Below are 23,851 nucleotides of genomic sequence, written 5' to 3'. Positions count from 1 at the left end.
ATGCCAAACCAGATCTTTGCTGGCTAGCGGACAATTACTATCTAGTGTCCCAAATTAAAACTCTTAACTGATTTATACCTGAGTCTAATTGTTTTAATACTTTTATGTCCAATGCTAAGTACAGGAGGGGTTTTCTTGTTCCTCCAGAGTGGTCAGTGGGTCACGAGATGCTACACTGAGAGTTTGGGACATAGAGACGGGCCAGTGTTTACACGTTCTGATGGGCCACGTAGCTGCAGTTCGGTGCGTTCAGTATGACGGCAGAAGGGTTGTAAGTGGTGCATATGATTTTATGGTCAAAGTGTGGGATCCGGAGACAGAGACCTGTCTGCACACGCTGCAAGGGCATACTAACAGAGTCTACTCATTACAGGTATGTGATTTTTATCTCCTGCTTTAGTTTCCTTAAGTAACACTGTAGGATGGTCTATTTCACATTGTTTATTAAATTGTGGGTACTGACTCTGAAATTATACAGGCTACAAGAATATAGAAGCATTTGTGGTATTCCCCTGTTCCCTTGTTCCATTTTGTTACACTAGTTACATGTTGTCTTAATTTAGAGACTAAGATTTTTTTAGATTTTTTTTTTTTAAAGCACCCAATACAATAAAGCCCAAATCTCTATACCAGCAAGGTAAGTAGTTTTCTGGGTTATTGAGTTGTTTGGTTGGTGTTTCTTTGAAACCTTGCTTGTATTTTGGAGCTATGGTTTTGGTTTCCCAAAGAAGTTCCAGTGGTATTATTTGAAATAAATCAGATTATATAGTAATTGAAAATGCACTAAAAAACCCACTGGATTAATGTTCTGAATTATGCAGAACTATTTATCATTAGTTTGTAGTTCTATCTTCCAGTTCTAAACTGTAATTCCCAGGAAGGCTGAACCTAAAACTCCAGTGTCAATCTCCAGCCTTCTACTTCCTCTTCCCTGAGCAGAAGCCAGATCTACAACTGCGAGGCTTTGTCCACAGAGACATGTTCCTGTAGATGCAGATTATTGTGGTCCTGCTCTGTGGCAAGGCTGGATTCCCCACCAGGCACCCAACTGACCAGCAGAACTGTGCTGGTAAAGATACACACAGACTCAAGTAGACTTTTCTTACCTTTTACTAACCCAAAAGATCATCATGTTCATTCATAGAGTCAAAGCATCACTTCCAGGCGTTGAAAGGCGAAATAAATTAATTTCATGCTTGTGCCTGTTCTCACCACAATCTGGCAGGACTTGAAAAAGAAGTTTACAAAGACCGTTCAAATTCGGGAAATTGCGTTCGGCTTGTAACTACTCTGGTTTGCGGCTCAGAAAGGGAAGCTTAGTGCTAGAGACATTCTTCATAAATTCTTTCATCATAAGGTAGCACTTGCCATAATAGGTTACATATGAACAAAATACCTAATTGGTTTCCTTTCCCAAAATATGTGGTTAAATTTACCAAAAATCTCAAGCCTTTCTCTTAAATTCATATGCTGAGGAGGATTCACTGGACAAGCAGCAAGTTAAAAATGCTGTACTACCTGCCTATCTCTTAAAAATATGCCAAAGGCTGGATTTCATCGAGCGCAGTTTGGGAACAGTGTATGTTATTCTGCTTTATCTTCACCAGTGGCTCTTGTCTTTGCTTATTGAGTATTCATGTCTCACTTGGCTACTGTAGTAATAATGCATCAAATAACTGGGTTTATGTTGCACACACTGATACTATTCACACTTTGTAAATGAAACTTGGTATTCTAAAACAAAGTTCTGAGGGGCAGGAGGCTACAGGTGCTTACAGTTTTAGGAAGTCTTGAAGTTTATAAACCATATGGAATACAACTAATTTGCAGGAGAGGGGGAGGAATTCAACATTTTTTTATGTCAGTCTGGTTTGGTTCTGTTTAGGAAAAAAAAAAACATTGTGTAGTATTTCCAGCCAGCCAGTCTAGTAGGCTACTTAGCACTCCTTGTCCTTTATCTGAACTCAATTTGTTCACATCTCTTTTGAAAGCAGGGTGCCCAAAACAGGATGCAGAATTCTAGTCAAAGTCTTATCAATGCTTAGGAGAAGTGAAAAGTTATTTTACATGCCTTATATAGCATACTCCTATTTCAGATACTACAGTGTCTTTTTTACTGTATTATTTTCCCCAGAAATGCAATGTAGACAGCAGATAAACAGCCTGTATGTGCCAGTTGCTCTGTACATTCTTTTGAACGAAGGTGCCGTGCTCAACCAGGTTTGACTGTAGAGATTCAAGATGTCCAAGATGTTTTCTGCAGCTTTTATAAAAAGAACCAGTCTCAGATAGTTGAGTTCCCTTAATTGGTTCTTTCTTCACCATTATTAGATACCAGTCAGTCCCCATGGACAAGCAGTGTGGCACTGCCCTAGCTATAACAAAGACTCCTGCCCAGCCATCCTTCTCCCTGGCTGCAGCTGCACCTTCATTCATCATTCCCTGCCAAGCTCAGGTCTTCACAGTTTTCACTTGAATTTTACACTCTGTGCTTTGGATCAGTTCTACCCTTTCAAATGTCACCTAAATCCTAATGAAAGTACTAAATACCACACCCACCCCCCAAGCTCTTTCGACTGTGTCTAATAAAGCTGTGAATAAAGTTCTGAACAGGATGGTATCCCTGAGTCAAATTTGCCTCCCTCTTTGTGAAAATACAAACAAGGCATCTGGTGTTTCACATGGCTTTTTACTCAGTCACAGAAAAAGCTCATATTGGTTAAGATCATTTTCCCACAAATCTGTTTGCTGCTACTTACTGCATTACTGAGGGCTTACAAACAGATTGATTATTTGTTAGTTCCTTCTAGAAACTGAAGTTAGTCTAACCAATCCATAATTCCCCATCTCCCATCATCATCTCCTTCAATAAGAAAATAATTGTATTTGCCATCTGAAGCTTGTCTGTCTTCCATGAGTTCTCAAAGATCACAGCAGATGTCTCTGAGTTTTTATTAAAACAACTTGCCTCGTGTGTTTTTTTCCCCCCATTCCAGCAGAAGTTTGTAGTCAGTTGACAGTGGTGTTTGTGCTGTGAGTCTGTGCTCCGAGAGCTGCGGACTGAAGCAAAAAAATTAAATATAATAGCTGGTCTCACTTGGTGTTTCCTTCACACTAAGCATAAATAAGCTTTTTAAGTTTGGCCTTCCCCTTGTTGATTTGTTTTGTGTTGGTTTTTTTTTTTTTTTTTGCGTGTGTGGGGTTTTTTTGTGTTGGTTTTTTTCTTACCAAATAGTGTTTGATCATCCTTAATGGCTCTTGCTAGTTTTATCTTGTTTCGTGCCCTGCCTTTCTGATTTTGGCCCAGCATGCTCTTTTAAACACATCTATTGATCTAGTTTCTACTTTTTTTACAATTCCTTGTGTTTTAGCCAAGTGGGTCTTGGTAATTTACTACACTTCCCATCTTTCCTTTACATGAGGACAGTTTGTGTCTTTAAGAAAGTGCCAACTCCCCTGAACTCTTCTTCCCCTTAGAGAATAGATATATAAAAACCTCATGGGAAGGAAGTCTCCATTTATTGAAGTATTCCTCCTTGAAGCCCACTGGTTTTATTCTACTACTCTTTTCCCTTCCTTTTTTGAGAATCCTGAACACTTATATCATTGTCACTATCACTCAAGTTACTTTCCATCTTGAAATTCTCAACCTGTTCAGTCCTCCTAGTCAGAAGTGTCTCATCTCTTAGCTGATTCCTCTCCGTGGTCTACATATTTTTATACATATGTCCAGAAAAATCCAAGAAACTTTGGATATCTGTGGTAGCCTGTGTACTCTTCCCAGCAATGACTACGAAGTTAAAGTTCCTTACTGCATACAATTATGACTATAAAATGGCTAAATCCAGTGTTTTTCAATTCCATTCCTTCCATTTTCCTGTGTTTTGGCTTTTGTGTAGACGATTCTAGATTAATGTTGTTGCCCTTCTCCAGCTTCAAGTCCCTCTGACTTGTGAAAAGCTTTGGCTTGTTAACATCTTTTTTAGGAAAGCAACATTCTCTTACCATCACATGCTGCAGTACAGACAGGATTCTATTGTGTTCAAGAGAGCTGAATTATATTTAAAAGATCAGTGGTTCAAAGTCTTTCTCCTCAAAACCGTGTGCCTCACAGACCATCTCTTCAACAGGACTAGCACTCGCCATGAATCGCCTGCTCGGATACCAAATGTGGCCATCTCTACTTGGACTGAATTCTTGCTTGGTCATTCAGTTTCTGAATATATATATATAGTATCTAATGTTGCAGTTAGTGAATTAAATGCTTAATGGCCTTTGTAAGATCCTAGTGTAATTGTTTGTAATAGATTTACCTTTCTTGTAGTTTGATGGTGTCCATGTGGTGAGTGGATCTCTCGACACTTCCATCCGGGTTTGGGATGTGGAGACGGGCAACTGCATTCACACGCTGACAGGCCACCAGTCTCTCACCAGTGGAATGGAACTCAAGGACAATATACTCGTGTCTGGGAATGCCGATTCTACAGTCAAAATCTGGGACATTAAAACAGGACAATGTTTACAGACATTGCAAGGTGAGCTTAAACTACCTTCATGTAAATCACACTGCCTGTGGTAATTACACTGCAGATTCGCACAAAAAAATCCCCAAGCACAGACCACTTACAACTTAAATATTTTTCTGATGACAGCTGTATGATCTTTCTCTGAATTAGAAGAACAAAATCTATTTAATCTAGTCTATTCAAATCACTTGCCTGTTACGAAAGGCAGATGGTCTGGACTGATAGCAATTTGCTACGGGTACATTAGCCTAATAGGCCACAGAAATATGTAGGAAATGACATCTCAAAACAGTCATTCAACGTATTTATTTAGGTGTCACTTGGATGTTTCCAAGCCTACTGATTAATTGCATCAGGAGGCAAAGTACACTGTCTGTTGCAATAAATCAAGAGAAATGAGTGGAAGATGTTTTCTTTCAGTAAAAGAAAGATTTCCATTGTGGCAGTTGTCACTCAGGCATTGTACACACAAACATGTTGTTTTGTTTCCCCTCACAAAAAAACATCTTAAGTTGTTCCTGTACATCATATGCAGCATCTCTGGCTGGAGCAGAAAATTAAATTTCACTGTAAAGCAAACTGCTGTTTTAACAGTATATATTTATATATCAATATAGAACTGTCAATATTTACTGATAATTGCTCAGTAACGCTTCAGAAGGACTTGGAGACAAACACAGTGTTCATCTCATTCTGGATGGTTACGTTTATTTTCATGAATGTCCTGTCCATGTGCACACTTGCCCCACTGGTTATATGCAACCAAACAAGATCACTGTACCACAGAAGGAAATACGGGGGGATTTTTCTATACCTGCATTTACTTTTTGAAAGCACAGCAAGGCTTCTGTGCCTCTTAATGCACAAAACCTGAGTTAATGCATCTAGGTAAAAAAAGCTGTATGCAGATAGCTAGGTATTTATTTTATATGCAGTGCTGACATTGCTTTCCAATGACAAATAAAAATGCTTTTGGTTTACTGTTACAGGTCCCAACAAGCATCAGAGTGCTGTGACCTGTTTACAGTTCAACAAGAACTTTGTAATTACCAGCTCAGATGATGGGACTGTAAAACTTTGGGACTTGAAAACGGGTGAATTTATCCGAAATTTAGTCACATTGGAGAGCGGGGGAAGTGGAGGCGTCGTGTGGCGGATCAGAGCTTCTAACACAAAGCTGGTGTGTGCAGTTGGAAGCCGCAACGGGACTGAGGAAACAAAGCTGCTGGTGTTGGACTTTGACGTGGATATGAAGTGAAGGGCAGAAAGATGAATTTGTCCAAACGTGTAGACGATGTTCTCCTTTCCCTCCCCCTGAAAAAAAAAAAAAAAGAAAAAAAAAGGAAAAAAAAGAAAAAGGAAAAAAATCCCTTGTCCTTGGTGGTGCAGGATGTTGGCTTGGGGCAACAGATCCTAAAGACCTACAGACTACGAAGGAGAAGACAAAGATGACAAACTATAACTGACAAGAGAGGCATTTGCTGTCTCGTCACATAAAAAGGCTACACTTTTGACCGGGGCAGCTTTGCAAAAATACGACTTCGGAAATGAAACCAGGTGCAATTATTTCTTTACTTTCCTCCAACTGCTCTTGGAGCAATTTGGAGGCAAAAAAAAAAAAAAAAATGTTACCGTTCTTGTTAACAGGTTATTTTACCACAAAGCTCTTGAAAGAAGCTGCCCGGGCAAGCCTGCTGGCGCAGCCCCGGGCCAGCGGGTCCCGGCAGCCCCTCCAAGCAACGCGCTCTCCCCCGGCCCCACTGGGGCAGGGGCTGGAGCGGACGCCCCCCAGCCGGCCCTTCCAACCTCTACCAGCAGTCACTGGTTGACTTTCAAAAACTAGAGAGCATCTGTAATGAAAACACAAAAACAAAGAGTCCATTCCTGGTGTGGAAAAGCTAAAATATTACTGTGAATTGTTTTGTACAGTTTTATCAGAGCTTTTTCTTTTTTTTTTCTTTTATTCCTCTTTTTTTTTTTGCCAACCATTGCCAATGTCAATCACAGTATTAGCCTCTGTTTAATCTACTTACTGTTGCTTCCATCTACACTCTTCAACGCATAAGTTGCTCTGAGGTGGCAAGTTGTCCTGGGTTTTGAGAGTCCTCTGATGGATTTAATTCGCAATGCTGGTGCTAGAAGTAGGTCTTCAATTACGGGATTGTTGTCCCACCCCTGTACTGTATTCCCAGTGGCCAAACTTATTTATGCTGCTAAATGAAAGAAAGAAAAGCAAATTATTTTTTTTTAATTTTTTTTCTGCTGTGACGTTTTAGTCCCAGACTGAATTCCAAATTTGCTCTAGTTTGGTTACAGAAAAAGACTTTTTGCCACTGAAACTTGAGCCAACTGTGCCTCTAAGAGGCTGAGAGTGGAAGAGTTTCAGACAATTAAGAGTGAAGTTTGCCTGCAAATAAAGAATTGAGTGTGTGTGCAAAGCTTATTTTCTTTTTTTCTGGGCAAAAATTAAAACACATTCCTTAGAACAAAGCTATTGCAGCCTGTTCTGTGGGGAAATTTTTCTTTGTGAGGGCTGTGGTGAATGGAATGAACATACATTAAAAAAAAACCTGACAAAATTTTTAAAAAATATTATAAAATACAAAAATGAAAATAAAGTTGCTGGTCAGTCTTAGTGTTTTACAGTATTTGAGGAAAAAAAACAACAGCTGTTACAGTTATTGCTGGGAGGAACTGACAGAGCAAAAACTTCGGTTTTTGTAAACATGTCACATGAAACAAAATGAGAAAGGAAAGAGTCCAATGGTTTGCCTCATTCTCCAAGAGCCACAACTCAAGCTGAACTGTGAAAGTGGTTTAACACTGTATCCTAGGCGATCTTTTTTCCTCCTTTTTTTTTTTTTGTTTTATTTATAGTCTGATTTAAAACAATCAGATTCCAGTTGGTTAATTTTAGTTATGTAACAACCTGACATGTTGGAGGAAAACAACCTTTAAAGGGATTGTGTCTATGGTTTGATTCACTTAGAAATTTTATTTTCTTATAACTTAAGTGCAATAAAATGTGTTTTTTCATGTTAGTTTGTCTTTTTTTTTTTCCCCATTTCTAGTTAACTAACTTAATATCATATATCCTACAAAGGCTAAATTAGTTCAAGTTGCTCATCTTACTGGTAGATGATAAAATATGTCGCAGGATGTTTTATGTAACGCTTCCACAAACAGGTGCGCAAGTGTCTTCCCTTCAGTTCCCGTATAGGATTTGTCACGTGGGCTTCGAGAAACATGCAGGAAAGCCCATTAGCTTCCTGGCACTAGAATATGGCAGGATTTGACTCCGGAGGGGTTGGCTGTAAAAAGTTGCTCAAGTACATAAAATCTTCCGATAGCGTCTTGTAACTGCATCTTAAATTGAAATCTGATGTTTATTATTTATGGATTTCAATCAATTGATTGCAGTCTGACAGGAGAGAATAAATCCATAAATACAACCAAAATCAAAGTTAGGTTTGTAGCTGAGCTTGAAATAAAGCCTAACGAAGAAAGAATAAAACCTCACATCATTCCAGATCAGTCCAACAGCAGTTTTATCAGTGCCCTGAAACCAAGGTAAATCACCAGCTGTCTCAAACTCACCACTTGGGTGGCAGGTTTTCTCTCAGATCTCCTTGACCAGAATCATTGTTCTCTTCTGTGCAAGAATCTTCTGTCAGGGCACAGCATTTACTTGTGACAGTTTTCCCTGTAGAAAACTCATTACAAAAAAAACCCAAAACACTAAAAGAGAAAATACATGGATGGAGAAGAAAAATATTTACATAGTTATACCGTATCTTTGACTATGCTATTCAAATGTAGTTCCAATTCCTACATTATGCAAAACAAGCCATGCTGAAGGATCACGCTTCCATCTGGCCTCTGGAGATTAAAAAGCCATACAAAATGACTGAGCAGCTACAAATCGTAAAAAATCTGTTCATTGAGTTGGTGTTTAAGGAAAAAAAAAATTGCAGCAAGCACGTTAAAAAGCTATGATGCTCTCAGTATTTATGTAAAAACAATTAAAAAGCTAATCTTCTCCCAAAATGAGAGTGAAGGATTGGCAGGACTTCATGTTATTCTGCTGAGGACGCTGGCGAGGACGCTGGCCAGGACTCAGCCCCCCATGACAGAAGGTACGTCAGTCTGCGCTGAACTACTCGTGAGAGGGGATGCAAATAGAAGGGTAAAAATATGAATATTTAATGCAGGGAACACAGCAATAGCTTTTAAGATTATGTAATTTTTCTTCCATGATGTGTAGAAATTGCAACAACATATTTTCAAAGAGCAGAGGCGCTGGCCTGACAGCACAGGAGAATGAGGGATTTCTGAGTAACATTGTGCTGGAGGGCAGGAATACAAATAGGGGCAGAAGAGTGAAATGACAGAAGAGCAAGACTAAGAAATCCAGATCAGTTCAAGCCGTGTTTAAGAACACTTTAAGCAGCCAATATGACCAGGAGCAAAATGTGCTTAACCTGAATTCAGAAGTTTTCCAGTTGATGATAGTGTTGGAATTGCACTATCATCTTATGTTCAAATCAATGCAGAATAACTTGAACAAGTTAAGCAAACCACATTTACAGCTTCCTTCATCCCAGATTCAGGTTAAGAAGAAAACTATATTGGCTGCAAACTCAAGATATGATACACTGTCACAATAAATACAAAAAACAACACAGCACTTAAAAATGACTTTTTTTGAAAGGCTTCTTCCCCTTCAATAAAACAACTTCCCAAAGTTACTTGTGTTAGTGCTCTAAAGACTTTGATTTGTGAAAAGTCTCTTCAGGTCTGTAGGAGTTGATGTTGCTTATGAGACACTTGAACAACATAGCACAATAAGCAGAAATGTGTTAATTTATTAAAGTGACAGCTTTTCAAATGTGGGCCTGTAGTAAACACATCACTTGGAAGAAAATGTTGAACTAGTTTTTCTTTACAGTCCCTTGATTACTCCCTTTATGTTGACACACTCAACATTACATAGTTCTCTTGGTACGAAGTCTCCAGTCTGGCAGCACATGCTCCAATTGAGACTGTTCGGGAAATGTCTTCATTTTGTGTAATTAAATTTTGATTTTAGGGTGGGTGGAGTAGATTTTTTTTTTTTAATAAAGATATTTAAGAATACTAGTACAAGACTGTAACTGCTTTATGCTGTCAATTCACAGGCACTTATTGAATCTAGTGCCCTAATCATCATAGGCTATGTCAAAATATCTGCAGCTATCCTAGAGAGGTAATTAATTTTACTTGGGTTTCTGGCATCGTACCCTCTTGTTTTAATGCTGAGTTCCATTTTTTCTTTTTGTTTTAGCTCCAGAAAGAGCTTCCTCATTTTCTCCTGTATCTGAAGCAAAGTCAACAACATTAAAAGATTTTTTTTTTAAGGTATTACTCTTAGCAGACCTTGATTTTAGCTAGCAATAAGTCAGAACTAGTATTGCCATTTCCTCCAAGAGCCTGTTTCTACAGCCTCAACTTACTTACTCAAGAGAGAAGAGCAGACATTTAACAGCTGTGTCTGCACCAATTTGTAGCTCAGATCAGCAGCTCTCCCAAGAGAGGCCAGCACTGCCTTGAAGCCCACAAAGAGGGTTCCTTCAGGGTGTGAGTAAATCCGGAGCAGCTCTCCAGGAGCACACCCCAGGCACTCCAGCAACCACTGGAGCATGTGGGACCAAACCAGAGCTGCTCCAACATCTCAAAGATACATTCATGTGGACATGAGGTCCTCAGGACCAGCAAATTGGTGCTACAGCTCTGCTCCCACAGCACTAATTGCTAGTGCGGGCATAACCTTCACCAAACCCTCTCCCACAGCAGCCCTGGCTCCTGATTCGTAATCGGGAACCAGTTCCCAACCAAACATCAGCAGCAGAAAAGCAGAATCTTGCCTGTTACCATTATGGAGCTTTTGCCAGAGGAAAAAAAGTTCGGATGCCTTCAGCTCTCTTTCAGTATGCTTATGGAAGGGGGTTTTTTTATTAGCTTATGGAATCAACTTTAAAATAAATATAAATCTGTCACTTCTATCAGCAAGTCATCACCTGTATCATTCAGAAAAAGAAATCATTAAATTCTATAATTAGATAAGCAAAACAACTAGATTATCATAATAAAAAATAAAAACCTGCCAGTCACTGACCAAACAACTGTTAATTACTTTAAGGGTAATATTGAACCACTGAATCTTTAACAAAAGTGGGATTATTTTCTTTCCATCTCCTGCCACTTTATCTATAGCCTTGATCCCTGATACGCAAAGGTACATGTGCCGTGTGATGATGTTTAGTGTTTTATGATGATATATGAGGTTTGTGATCATACATGAAGTATATGATCTATATGATATACACCAGGTTTTTCAAACTTCATCTAAAAACGGCATATACAATTTTTCAAACACCTCTTCAAGCATCAGCGCAGGTTTATAAATACAACAGATGTTTTAGCAAAAGAGCTGTTCCAGATCCCTTCTGAGATAGACAGTCTGACAAAATAGGTGTCACCAAAAAGCTGGCAGGCAGTACGGGCCTCTGCTCCCTGCCCAGGCTGCCAGCTGGCCCCGCAGCCGCAGCGGTACTTCAGAGACAAGCGATGGCGCGTTGTGCCACCATGAGCACGCGCTGCTGAGGGAAAATGCTGCAGCTGCCCAAGAACTGACGGCTTTATGCCCACCGCATTGCTCCAGCCTGGGTGGGACATGAGAGTCCTATAAAATAAGTGAGCTAGGACAGCATGTCCCCACCAACTAGAGATGGCAGAAATCATTAATCACAGAGGTTGCCACTCAAGAACTAGGCAGCACAGAAGAATCCAGTGGTGTTTCTTATCTGCGCACTGTAGAGGACAATGGAAAGGTGGCCAAAGGCATGCTCCAGCTCTCCTCCTCTGGCCTCACCTCTGCCTTGCTTAGATCCAACTTCACCTACCTGATCCCCACTCACAAGCTGGTTTGGTCCAACCAACCCTACATGGCAGCAACAGTTTTGGTGAAAGGTAAGTTGAGCTATTTGCCCTCTGCCCTCCTGTGCTGCTGGAATCTACACAGTGCTTTCTGCCACTTTCTGCACGAGGTCAGCACGATCTCAGTCCAACAAAGAATGCTCCAAAGTAGTACATGAAGATGAGAAGACATCGCTCAGCCCAGAGTGAAATATTTATCAGTGTTGCTAAAATGATTTCCATCCTGAGTCTAGACTCAAAACAATATCGTAGACCTAGTGCAATTTGGCAAGTTTCAAGTTGATTTCAATTCCTTATTTTTTTTAGACACAAAGCTTTAATGCCACAAACCTCATCTGGCCTGGGTGTTTCCAAGGCCTGCAAAACAGGCACATCCTAAAAAGCTTCACAGTTTAAGCAGGATCATAAATCCTGTTGCCTATGTTGAGCTGGATTAATATTGACCTATGAAGTTCAGAGAAAAGCAGGTGCAATGAATTTGGGGCTTTTTCTATCCAAGAGATCATCACTTTAAGTCCTACAACAGCCAGTGTGGGGTATTTCATCACCCTCATCAACAAAACACAGGAGTAAACTTTCTTTATGAAGCCTTTAGTCTAGTAATTGAGGACACGACCAACCATGTTAGCTCTGACTTGCATGACCTTCTGTTACCTTGGGCAGGTTGTCTGACGGGAAGATGAATGGAATGGCCCTGACCTCCTCCTTCTCCTGTCTGGCTCCTCACGCCAGCCGGCCCGATGTAGGAGGTGCAGGTTTCGCAGGGTGCTCACGGTGCACTCTTCCAGAGCGCTTTGTTCTTTTAGTTTAAAACAGGAAACATGGAATGTAGAAGATCCAAAAACTTCAAAGGCGGTTTTCATTGCCAAAGGAGCTGCATTTCAACTCCAGTCTCTAGATTAAATATTCAAATCTGACAGTGTGGGAGGATGCTCACACCTTCGAGAGGATTGACAATTTCTATGGGATAGAGGGATTTAGATTAGTTGGCTGTAAATATCAATGTGACAAACTGAGCAGTACAACCGTTCCGAAATGGGAGTTTTATTTTGAGCTCGGTTTGAAATGAATTTCTAATAATACCACAGCTTTGCAGATACACAAACAATATAAAACATGTTTCCTTTACCTTGGTATACAGAAGATCTGGGTACTACATCTCCCTCTCTTTCAAACTGTCATTTGCTTTTAAGTATCCTCATTGCCGATTTCAAATTTTCACATTATAGTTTGAAAAAAGGAAGAACTCAAGCTGCAGACTAGACAAGGCTCCAAAAACGTGCCTTCAGACAGTTTGCTGCTACTTGTCTGCTTGGTGTTTCTCCTGTCTATTCTCAGTTGACAAGAGTGAATGTTACAATTAACTATTACAGCATACACATTTCCTCAAACAAACAAGTTTTACAGAAACATGTTATGTTGTTGCCCCCAGGGGCAAAGTTTCTTGATCTTTTTTCTGTTTATGTTTCTATTGCCCATTTAGCACACGCTTTAGGCAGGCACCGATGCCGTCTTTACCATTCTGCTGGCTACTGCCACGCTTCAAAAATACCCCATTTCATCCCAAACACCACAGTAACATGATGTTCCTTGTGTCTACCCCTCAGTCTCACACACACTTTCACATTACAAAACCAGATACCTGATCTGTCTCAATTCACCATTTCCCAGGCAGTCACCAGCAGAACCAGCTTGAGACCTCACCATTTATCACTGTTGGCCATGGGGCAGAACAGGGACAAGCCCGGGCACAGGAGCAATCAGATGGAGGAATGCTCTGTGCGAGGTATCACCAATGTGGCCATCTGTTAGTACAACCAAATGGGATACGGCTCCACTAAGCCCACAGGTCTCCAATTCGAGCTGAAAAATTCAAGATTACAGCCTATATTTTAAAAGGCTCAAACTGCATATTCATTTCTATACATTCACAACTTGAAACGCTTCTCGTTTTACATACTTTAAAAAAGACTTGGCGGCTACATCTGCTTTCTTCTATTTGCTTTCCTCATTTTCTCTTTTCTTTGACATTCGCGCTTGAGTTTCCTTATGTTTCACTTCCTCCTTTGTCCTGTTTCCTATGTTTTTCTTTTCATGTTTATCATTAATGTCCCTATTTTTCACTTTTTAAAATCTTCCTCATCTTTCCCCATTTACGGACTTCGCCTCCACTTACAGCTGCCATAGCCAGCTTCTCTCTTTGCCTTCGCCCAAAGATCTGAGTTGGCAAACTGGAGTCTTTTTCACTCCACCCTATGGACATGAGATACACAGGAGATACATAAGACAGATGAGTAGCAAATACTCACAAAAATTCACTTATTTGTCTGCTTCAAAATGAGAGATCTCATGTTTGTCTATCTACTGTCCACAAATGACTCGAATGGTCCAAGAGCAATAGGATCAGGCCCTCTAAGCACAGACTGGTCTATTATACCACTGATTTCACAAACAACTGAGGAACAAGCATTGCCTAATTCAGTACTCATCAAGCGTTCTCTCTTCTGTTTTCTGCCAAAAGATAGTATTTTATTTAAAAATAATATGTTTTCTTGCTCCTTAGGAAATCCAGTGTGTAAAGGCACATTTGAAGACATTTCTCATTACAAAATACGGGTGATACATTTTTTAAATCTGTGCAGAATTTGGAAGTTACTTTTGGTGACAAGTCTCTAGACGGATTCACCTCTGGACAGAAACAATCTTCCCAACAGATGCCTGTTTCATAAAGCTCTGTATAAATAGGAATTGGAGGCTATAAATGAACCTATATTCCAAACCTAACAACAGCGGCTGATATTCCTTCCAGTGCTACCAACACAGCGCAGCTGGGATAGCACGGTCTGTCAGGGTACGTTAAGAATAATATATAGACCATGTCTAAAACAATCTAGTGCACATTGCTCACTAATTCTTAATATGCAGTGACAGCATAAGCAATAAAAGCTCCAGAGCCAGCGTATGATGGGACTGTGTACTGGGTACACTACCCTGGCACTGGTGAAATTCAACTGTTCTAGTGACAATATATCCAACTGAAAAAAGCCAGGGCTACCCAGCACTTCTCTGAGACTTGGCTTCTGCATACTATTAAACCAATATAACTTAATTTTAAAAGATAAGCAACTATTAAGGAGGACACAAACTGTGTCCAAAGCTAGAGCCACAAATAAGACATCCTCATCTTTGCAGAACAAAAGCAGTAAAAACAAACCAACCAACACCACACGACAACAACCCAAACCAACAAAACTCAAACCCAAATCTCCATTTCTTTTATCTCCCACCCAAGCTCTATGTATAGTGTACTCACAGACCGTACGGCTACATTTGCCTAGTGAAAAAGATAAATAGGATTTGCCTCGAGTTTTGCTTTTATTTTTCATCTTTCTATTTAAGCATTTTGCTCTTGCTTCTGTTGTTTCACAAACAGAACAGCAACTACTGTACTTCCCCACGGCTTGAACAAAGCTGACAACAGATGAGTGCTGCTTCTTATCCTTTCCAGGCTGAAGGATCATTGGATCAGGGAAAATAAGTTAGAATTAGATAGAGGTTCAAAGTCCAAAAAGCAGGACACGTGACTAGCATTGTATCTCGAATGCCCGAGGTAAAGAAACCTTCCCTGCTGACAACCAGACTAATACCCCATGCAGCTCACAGGAGCCACCACATAGTACACAAAAGCAGTTAAACCTGACAAGTAAAGGGAGCAGAAGCTCTTCCATAGACAGAAAGAGTGCATGATATAAGAAGAAAAAAAAAAAAAGTATGGGTCTAATATCAGCATCTTCTTATTTGTTCTTGGAAATTCCACACAATACCCCCATTATGCAATCTGATTTATCTGACAGCACAATGCAGACAAAATTGTTCTGACAGGAAGACAAGAGTTCTTCTAATCTTTGACTCTCCAAACAAATTATGGTCTGTAATCAATACCCAAATTCAGTTATTTATGCACACAAACCAGAGCCTGAATTTTCTGTATCACAGAAGCACCCTCTTCCCATATAGCCAGCTAGAATGAGCACACACAGATGCACCTCTGGCCATCAATCCTTCCTTTTGGGCTGGTCACAGGCACCACACACCCAGACACTCTAGAAAAGCATCTCCCTCTCCATGGCTGTTCTTTAAAAATTTGGAATATTGCCCATGAAGATTATTCTATCACTTTGGCTTTCAGTAAAAGCAACACAGGTGAAACAAAAGACCTTGCTTCACAGGCCTGAGAATGGAAGACTTGCTCTTTTAGATATGTGATGAACAGGAAGAAATTATCTCAGTCATGAAAGAAATGAAATGACAGTAGTAATATCTCACACTAAGCCAAAATTTACCTTGCCTACATTTTAGGATGCTTCCTCTGTACCTAGGTAAGAGGTACAGAGACAACTGACAGTATTTTCCCTTTCCAGGAAGGATGGCTATTTCAACCTGTCCTTCTTACAAAATGGAGAAAACCTACCTTCAGTGTAATGCTTGTCCCTCTTTCTGCCAGCTCAGGATGTAAATTTTGTACTCCCCTTGGAAAGCAATGGGGGTTGGTCCCATTCGGAAACCTGCTGTGGGACATGGCAAGTCTTCCGCAACCCATGTTTGGTCATGAGAGCATCTCCCCGCCTAAGTTTCCATCTCACATCTTCTTCAGCATTTTCCAGCATCTACCCAATGTGCAATCACTCCAACAGTGAGCAATTGAGAGTTCAAGCAAATGATACGGAGGAATAGATAATTAGCCCCTAGGAATGCATCCAGCTACAGTTATACTCTGTGAAGGTTAGAGGCCCAATTCCTCCTAATTTAAATCTGATATTGAAGGAATTTATAGAGCTTTATCCAAGCCACTAATTTGCAATTTTACTGCAAACAATTTACAATCAAATGAAGTGAAAGCTAGAAGCAAAGAGTACATTAATAACTTAATTTTCTTGTTGCATTTATCTTCATTTTGTCTTCCAGTGAAGACCAATCTTAAAAACTGGGATAATTGGCCAGCAAATAAATACACACTTTTTAATTTTAATTATTACTGCATAAAAGCTAAATTCTGGTATGAACTACAGTGTTGTCTTCTGCTGAGGACAGTCCACCTCCAGCAACAGAAATAGGGAAAATACCCCTATTTCTCAGACTGGAAATTCATGCTCTAACAAAGCAGTACAAATAGTATCACAATATCTGAATACAAAGTTTAGTGTTCTGGGCTAGCAATATGCAATTTTTAAATTATACAGCCATGTGTGCTGTGAGATGTTACTTAAAAACACAGTAACTATTCTGTCAAAAAGGAAGCATGAATGTCAAAGCAGCTTTTGTAATACTCCACCGGAGCTTCATCTACACTAGGAGAGATCTAGGTGCAGCTAAATCACTATTTTTTCCTTAGGTTTAGAGGCAATCAAGTGGTGCTCACTGGTCGAGTGCAAAACCTCTGTTTAGGGGAAGGAGGCAGGCCAGGTGGTTGTTTCACAGGACAGCGGTCAGTCTGAAGATTGCTCCTCAAAAAGACGCTGTGCTGCCTCCTGGAACAGGCTCTACTGCTGAGCTGACCTGCTGAGACAGTTGGAAAATTCACATTTATATAAATAGTTTGGTTTTGGGAGGTTTAGTGAGCTGAGCTGGCTCAAGGGGGTCAGTTAGCTGCCAACACATGGGAAGCAAGTGGCCAGGAGCAAGGCAGGTCTGCCTCTGCCAGTGACAGAGCTGCTGACACCTCAGGAGAGACTGAGCCAGCCCAACATCTCAAAAGCTGCTGGGGAAAGCGGGGCTGCTGCACTCAATTCTTCCACTCCCACATCTCCTGTCCCACTTATTCTCATGCTCACCTGACATCCAGACCCCATTCTGATACTTGAAGCACTTTGGCAGCAGTGAGCTGTCAGATCAGCTCAGGAGCTCAAAGCACATCTTCTGACCAGCTTCACCACTTCAGCAAACATCATCATAAGACTGGCCCAGAATGAACTGCTTTTCTTAAAAAAGTGGAATGAAATTTTGCCCTAACTTAAACATGCATGGCTAGACAACATCACCAACTCTGAACTCCAAGCTACATGCTCCTGTTAGATAAAGAAAGAAATCTCCTGAAGGAAATGTAATGGCTGGAGAGATCTTCTATGCTCAGGATACCTCAGCCTGCACATCCTCAACACAGCCTCTGCAGAGAAGAGGCCTGAAGCACCTACACAGTAAACATTCAGAGTAATCTCTGTGCCTGGTCCTCTTCAGATGCACAATGCCACAGGGGAAGCAGCAGGCTGCTGTAGAAGCAGAAATCCCACACACTGCTGAGAAGGTCTCCAATGTCTGGGGTGGAACCCGCTGCTTTTGCCTCCAGGTAAAACACCTACATAATGTTTGCTCATCATGAGTCCAGAAGAAATGCACAGAAAGAACCTGCAGTTACAGAGCTTGATCCCAGCACGGAGGAACAAGTCTGAGTTCTGCTTAAGATGTGAAATTGTAAGACGCTGAGACACATAATTGGGCAGAAAGCTGGGCCTGGCCCAACTTGGCTGAGTAAAGTAAATCAATAAGCCATCAAGGAGAGTAATGCAGCTAGGTAAAAAGAAGTTTGGTTTGCAGAACACTCTCTCTCTGGTGGTTTGAAAATTAAATGCTTTCTTCCTCCAGCTAAGCAAACACAACACAAAGCATCCCTCTGAGCCAGAAGCATATGACAGAGACCCAAGGTACAACAAGCACTTTCCCATCAGTGTCCTCGTAGGCTGACAAAAGAAGCAACAAGAACCTGACCTGTACAGCTGAGTCAAGCATTAGTACCCACAAAGAGAAAGAGAAGGAAGAACTGAATTCAGATAACTTGAATGGAACATTAAACATTATACCAGTCAACAAAAACTAGACATAAATTCCAACATCCAAATACCGGTCAAATAGGGGAAATTATATTTAGGACTGAATCACTGAATGGTTTGGGTTGGAAAGGACCTTTAAAGATCATGTAGTCCAACCCCCTTGCCACAGGCAGGGACACCTTCTACTTGGCCAGGTTGCTCAACACACTGTCCAGCCTGGCCTTGAAAACTTCCAATGAAGGTCTATCCAAAACTTCTTTGGGCAAGTTGTTCCAGTGTCTCACCATCCTCAGCGTAAAAAATGCCGTATGTCCAATCTAAATCTACCCTCTTTCAGTTTAAAACTGTTGCCCGTTGTCCTGTCACTACAGGCCTTGATAAAAAGTCTCTCTTCATCTTTCCTATAAGCTGCCTTTATATATCTCACCAATGATCTCACTGGAAAATGCTATAAGGAATAGGCTAAGGAAATGCAGACTGGGAAAACATCCTGAGTGCCTAAGAGAAAAGACGAACACCACATTGGGACTTGGGACGACAGCAATCTCAACTAGAGATAAAAAGAAAACACATCTTGAAAAACGTAAGCAAATATATCAGATAGAGAAATATGTCAATTTTCTCATATTCTGCAGGATCATTCAGCTTTGTCCAAAAAGAGCAAAGTGAACAGAAGTTGCCATGAGGCTGGCAGTGCCTGTGCAGTTACAAAGGGCTGCGTGAGGTGCACACCCCGAGCTGAGCTCTACAGTCTCCTAAGGAGCGCTCGGGGAGACAGTGATGCTGATTGTAGCTTTCACCACAGAATACTTGGCAAAGACAGGGAACAAAATGCAGTTGCAGCTTTATATCAACTTTTGCAGTCTGTTACCCATCCTGGAGCTGCTTCATGGTGGTCCAGCCTCCCAGTACAACACAGAGGAGCTGAGAGATGCCAACTGCCAGTAGCCTCAGGGCTCATTGCAGCAGGCCCAGGCTACCACAGGTTCTCCTAAGGTGCAGAGACTACCCAGATACTCTTCTCCCACCTTCCCTTCCCTGCAATCACCTTTCTCTGTGCTAATATGTCATAAGGGTTTAAATTAGCTACCTTCCAATTTGGCACCAGAGCAGGGCAAAAAACTTTCAGAAATGACCTGTGAAAGGTATTTGTGAAACACAAATTTGCCAACTGCTTTGGCAACAAATTACCAAATGGTGATTAGGCTACGCAGGTAAAGGCATATGTGGAAGATGTACATATATACGTATAAGGAAAGGATCGGTTTAGGACTACGCATTCAGTCCCAGTCATCTTTGTGTGGGAAAATAATACAGGGGTTCACAGGTCAGACATCCAAAGACCCCAAGATACCTAAAATGAAGAGGACATAAAAACAGTTTACGTAAAATCTGTAAATATTTCAGGATGTGAAGCTAGGAATTTTGTGGGTTAAAATCAAGTATAACAGGAAGAAATTAAGAAAAATCAGACCGTTGGGATAAAGACACTTTACAGTAAATTTTAATAGGCAGTGGAATTGTTTCCCAAAGTAAGCAGCTGAAGTTTGAAAGCCTTGGTTTTAAAAGCATATCAGAAAAAATACCAGAATATAATTTTAGATTCAAAACTTGGAAAACACACAGGGCTATAAATCATTGAGAACAGAAGCACGCATGCTTTTAAAGTCCTCCACAAGGAAGTATCTCACAATGTGCCAGAAGACAGAAATACGGGTCTAAAGCTTTTCCCACTTGCAGTATGCAATTCTCTTTCCTTCCTCCACCAAGCCAATATCGACTATTTCTACCATGCAGCAAAGTGGGACACGTTCTAGCGACATGCAATTACTCTTTGGAACGCAAACAGAACTTGCGACACGCTGCTGTAATCCCAATGGTGTCCTCTAATGGAAGTTGTCTGCTCATTCCCATTTCCATTGGGATGGCAGCCTTTGATGGAACTCCACTGTCAGTCTGGCCCAGAGTGTTCCCCTGAGACACCAGCATGATGAAAAAGTCATTTTAAGAAACATAGAAACTAAGTACTTTATCCCTATTTGACTCCATGCCAAGGGAGTCGCACAAAAACCTCGGGATGTTTCAGTGTTAAATATTATGTAACAGCAACTTTTCTGAACCCTCATTTAAAATCATCACTTATTAAAACAAACAAACAAAATCCTCCTGATAATTAGAAAATCTTCACTCTGATAGTCAAGAAACTGCCACAACATAATAAGGCTTCTCAGTTTCTTTATCTTCCTCTCCTACAAATGCAGGATTTTTGATCTTCAATCAAACTTAATTTCTTTTCTCCTTGTTTTTATGTGATGGTGTAGTCAGACCTACTCCCTTCTGAACCACTATTCTCTGCCATTAAGAACAGCTCTCCGCTATTGTAAGCAGCAACATCCTTTAATCCCTTCATTAATTTAGACATATTCTAAAAGGCACTTAGCTCTCTATTGGGACTCCAAAAGCGCTCTATGAAGAGAGCCCTATACAAGCTTCACTAAGTGCAAGGCAACTGTTGCACTCATTCCCTGGAAGCACCAATACTGGTGGATGTTTCTGCTAGTAGGCAAAACACAACCTTCTCTAGCTCAGCAGGAAGATCAAGGGCTGCAAAAGGAAGAGCCCATCTCTCATCATCCATTTTTGGAAGAGATCTCACAGGTTTAGCAAAACTGAAGCCTCTTAAGTGCCAGTACCAAAAGCTGAACACATTCATTTTTTTAATGGAAGCCTGAAAAGGCTTCTGGAAAGTAAAGAAGTGTCACTTACAGAAAATAGCCAAAGTTCTCAGCCAAAGATCTCCAAAGGCTTTAAAGAAATCCTCATTTTACAGATGGAAAAGTGAAAGCATGGTAAGGTAATGCCAATGTCAGGGTCATCAATTCAACTCAGATTTCCTGGGATTGTTCACAGAGACATAAATCCATTCTTTATCCAAATTTATTTAACTTTAATGAAATAAATTCAAGAGAACTTAGCCTTGTTCTAAAATCATAAAAATTTCTATAGCAATGGTTTTGTCTGTCCAAAAATCAAGATTATATGCACTTCTCCCCTTATTCCCTACTTAGTTTTGACTGAAGAGTGCTTAAAGAGAAAAAGTGAACTCAGCAAAATGAAGCACATTACTTAAAGCAGGGGTGTCAAACTCATTTTCACTGGGGGCCACATCAGCCTCATATTTGCCTTCAAAGGGCCGAACATAGTTTTAAGACTGTATAAATGTAGGAGTTACATTGACACAGTCCTAAAATTATGTTTGCCCCTTTGAAGGCAACTGCGAGGCTGATGTGGCCCCCAGTGAAAATGAGTTTGACACCCCTGACTTAAAGCTTGCACAAAATAACGATACTTTCAATTCTAGGGTGAAATTTCTGACCTAACTGAAGCTCATACTGATTTCAGTGGGGCAAGGTTTTCACCCTGTGATGTGTGGTAAATGGGAAGAAAGATAACTTTGTAAAAGCACTATAAAGAAGCACTACATTTAAAGGAGAGAAAAGTTAAGTCAACGAAATATTTCATGTAAACTCAGTGAGCTCATTTCCCAGATGAGCCAGATATCTGCTGAGCTTGCCTTAAAGGGCAAAAAACAAAGATGGCTTCACCTCCTAAATGTGGCTGGGGGCACCGTTAGGATGATTTACCTTAAGACAGTTTAAATGCTCTTGGCTTATTCTGTCTGAAGATCACATCTCCTGACAGCCAAAGATACTGAGTCACTGAGGTTAGGTCAGAACCTGGCCCCCAAACTCCAGAATAAAATAAAAAGGCACATCATAATCAGCTGAAAAGAACAACAGCCTTCATCTCAAAAAGCTATCAAAGAACAGCTTTGCTAAATAAAAGGGCGGCAGTAAGAGTAATTAAAAATAGTATACTAATTGAAAGGTTGACATTTTCTTGCACAGTATCTGACACCTACAAGCAAATAATTGCAAGTAGAAAGCATTAGCCTGATAAAAGCAATGACAACAACCTTGTATGTGAGAAAAGTTTTCAAGAACTTGTGGAAGACAAATAGATACTTGAAGACTGGAGAGAGGCAGATACACAGAGTAGGAAAAGGAGAATAGAGAGAATCCGATTTCAGTGCACCTGCCTGTAATTGCTGAAGAGCTTAGAGAACAACAAAGATTCAATCTACAAACACAGAGAAGACAGCAAAGTGATCAGTAGCACTCAACACAAATGACATCAATCGAAACTCCTATGACATTAGTAGAAAATCTACCAGTGTTGCCCTAACCTACCTCACACAACATTTTCATAGGGAACCAAAGGGAATACAAATAACATAAAGCAGGCACATTCTTAATTGAAAAGTTGTATTTGAAGGATAGCTTTCTTTAGCTTGTCTTACTGAGACTGATAGCGTACAGCCATTTCATCAATGCCTTCGATGATGTAATACATTTGCAGACCACATAAAGCTGCAAAAGGCAAAAACTGCTGGAGAACAGGATTAGACTGCCAAACAATCCTAAGAAAATGGAAAAAGTGGTCTGAAATAAATAGGATGTGCCTCAGTAAAGACAGACACTAAGTGTTATGCTTCAGATCTTGTCAGTGAGCTGAAGGTCACAACAATCAACTCCACAAATACTGGATGCAAAGTGACCAGCTAGGAGACAGAAGAGGACCTGGAGGGGGGTAAAAAGGCTCAGAAATCAAACATCAATCAACACTGTCACACTGCTGGGAGAATAAAGCCCCCAGATGCTACAGTGATAAGACCCAACCAAGCCTCCTCCAAGGTTTAGGTTTACGACTTTATATTTCAAAAAATACACAGACTGTATACCATTTAAAACTACAAGTGAGAGCACAAGGATGAGCAGCATCTGAATAAAAGGCCCTTTAAGCAACTGCAAGAAGAATAAGAGGTGCTGCCATCTGAGGAAGAGAGAGAGACTGAGAAGTCAGCTAACATGTATATAAGATGTATATGAAGTGTCATTGCAAAGAGGAAGAAGTGGAATATCCTCCATGTCCAGAGGTATAAGGAACCACCACTTAACTGAATATGCTGTTCAAGAATATTGTTTTATTTCCATAATGGAAATCTCTTAGGAAACGTTAGATAAACATTGATAGTAATGCTGGAGGTACAGCTCAACTGCCTTGGAGATGGGGGTTAAACAGATAATCTTGACGTCCCTATTTTACATTATTTTTTTAGAACACTGTATATGATTGACTCACCAGGCATATGTGTCATTTACAAATGACTATTTTCAGTGTGTTTTCTCTCTTTAGAAAACATAGTAATCTTCTCGACTCTGGTTTGTGATATTCTCCCCCCAGTTTCTATCTACAGAAGCACTTACTTTAAAACTTTGCACATCAGACACGCATATTTGAACAGTATGCAGTATTCATGACACTACCCTGGCTGAGTAAGGCATGGAGCCAATGATACTCTCAGAGCGTAGGCAAGGGAGAAACCGGAGGGAGCAGAGTCAGCAGGGCTTGTGGAAGGAGGGGAATGTAGGCTGAGAGACAAAAAACAAAAGTTAAGGACCCAGG

The 23,851-nt window shown here is 40.5% G+C and overlaps 1 protein-coding gene across 3 annotated transcripts in view; it reads left to right on the top strand.

Annotated features, from left to right (window-relative positions):
- Positions 1–7,722, top strand: part of FBXW7 (F-box and WD repeat domain containing 7) — a gene marked incomplete at its 5' end in the record, with an annotated part of 100,743 nt that extends 93,021 nt beyond the window's left edge. For all 3 annotated transcript variants that reach the window (XM_080343404.1, XM_080343405.1, XM_080343408.1), the window contains 3 exons: positions 148–373; positions 4,325–4,535; positions 5,516–7,722. In XM_080343404.1, coding sequence (XP_080199530.1) covers positions 148–373; positions 4,325–4,535; positions 5,516–5,784 — 706 coding nt within the window. In that variant the 3' untranslated portion in view covers positions 5,785–7,722. The remainder of the gene's footprint in view (positions 1–147; positions 374–4,324; positions 4,536–5,515) is intronic.
- Between the last annotated feature and the right edge of the window lie 16,129 nt (positions 7,723–23,851).

Source organism: Nesoenas mayeri (assembly GCF_963082525.1).
Source record: "Nesoenas mayeri genome assembly, chromosome: 4".
In the NCBI taxonomy this organism is placed as follows: Eukaryota; Metazoa; Chordata; class Aves; order Columbiformes; family Columbidae; genus Nesoenas; species Nesoenas mayeri.
Note: the sequence above shows the minus strand (reverse complement) of the source record. Positions and strands in the feature narration are given on the sequence as shown.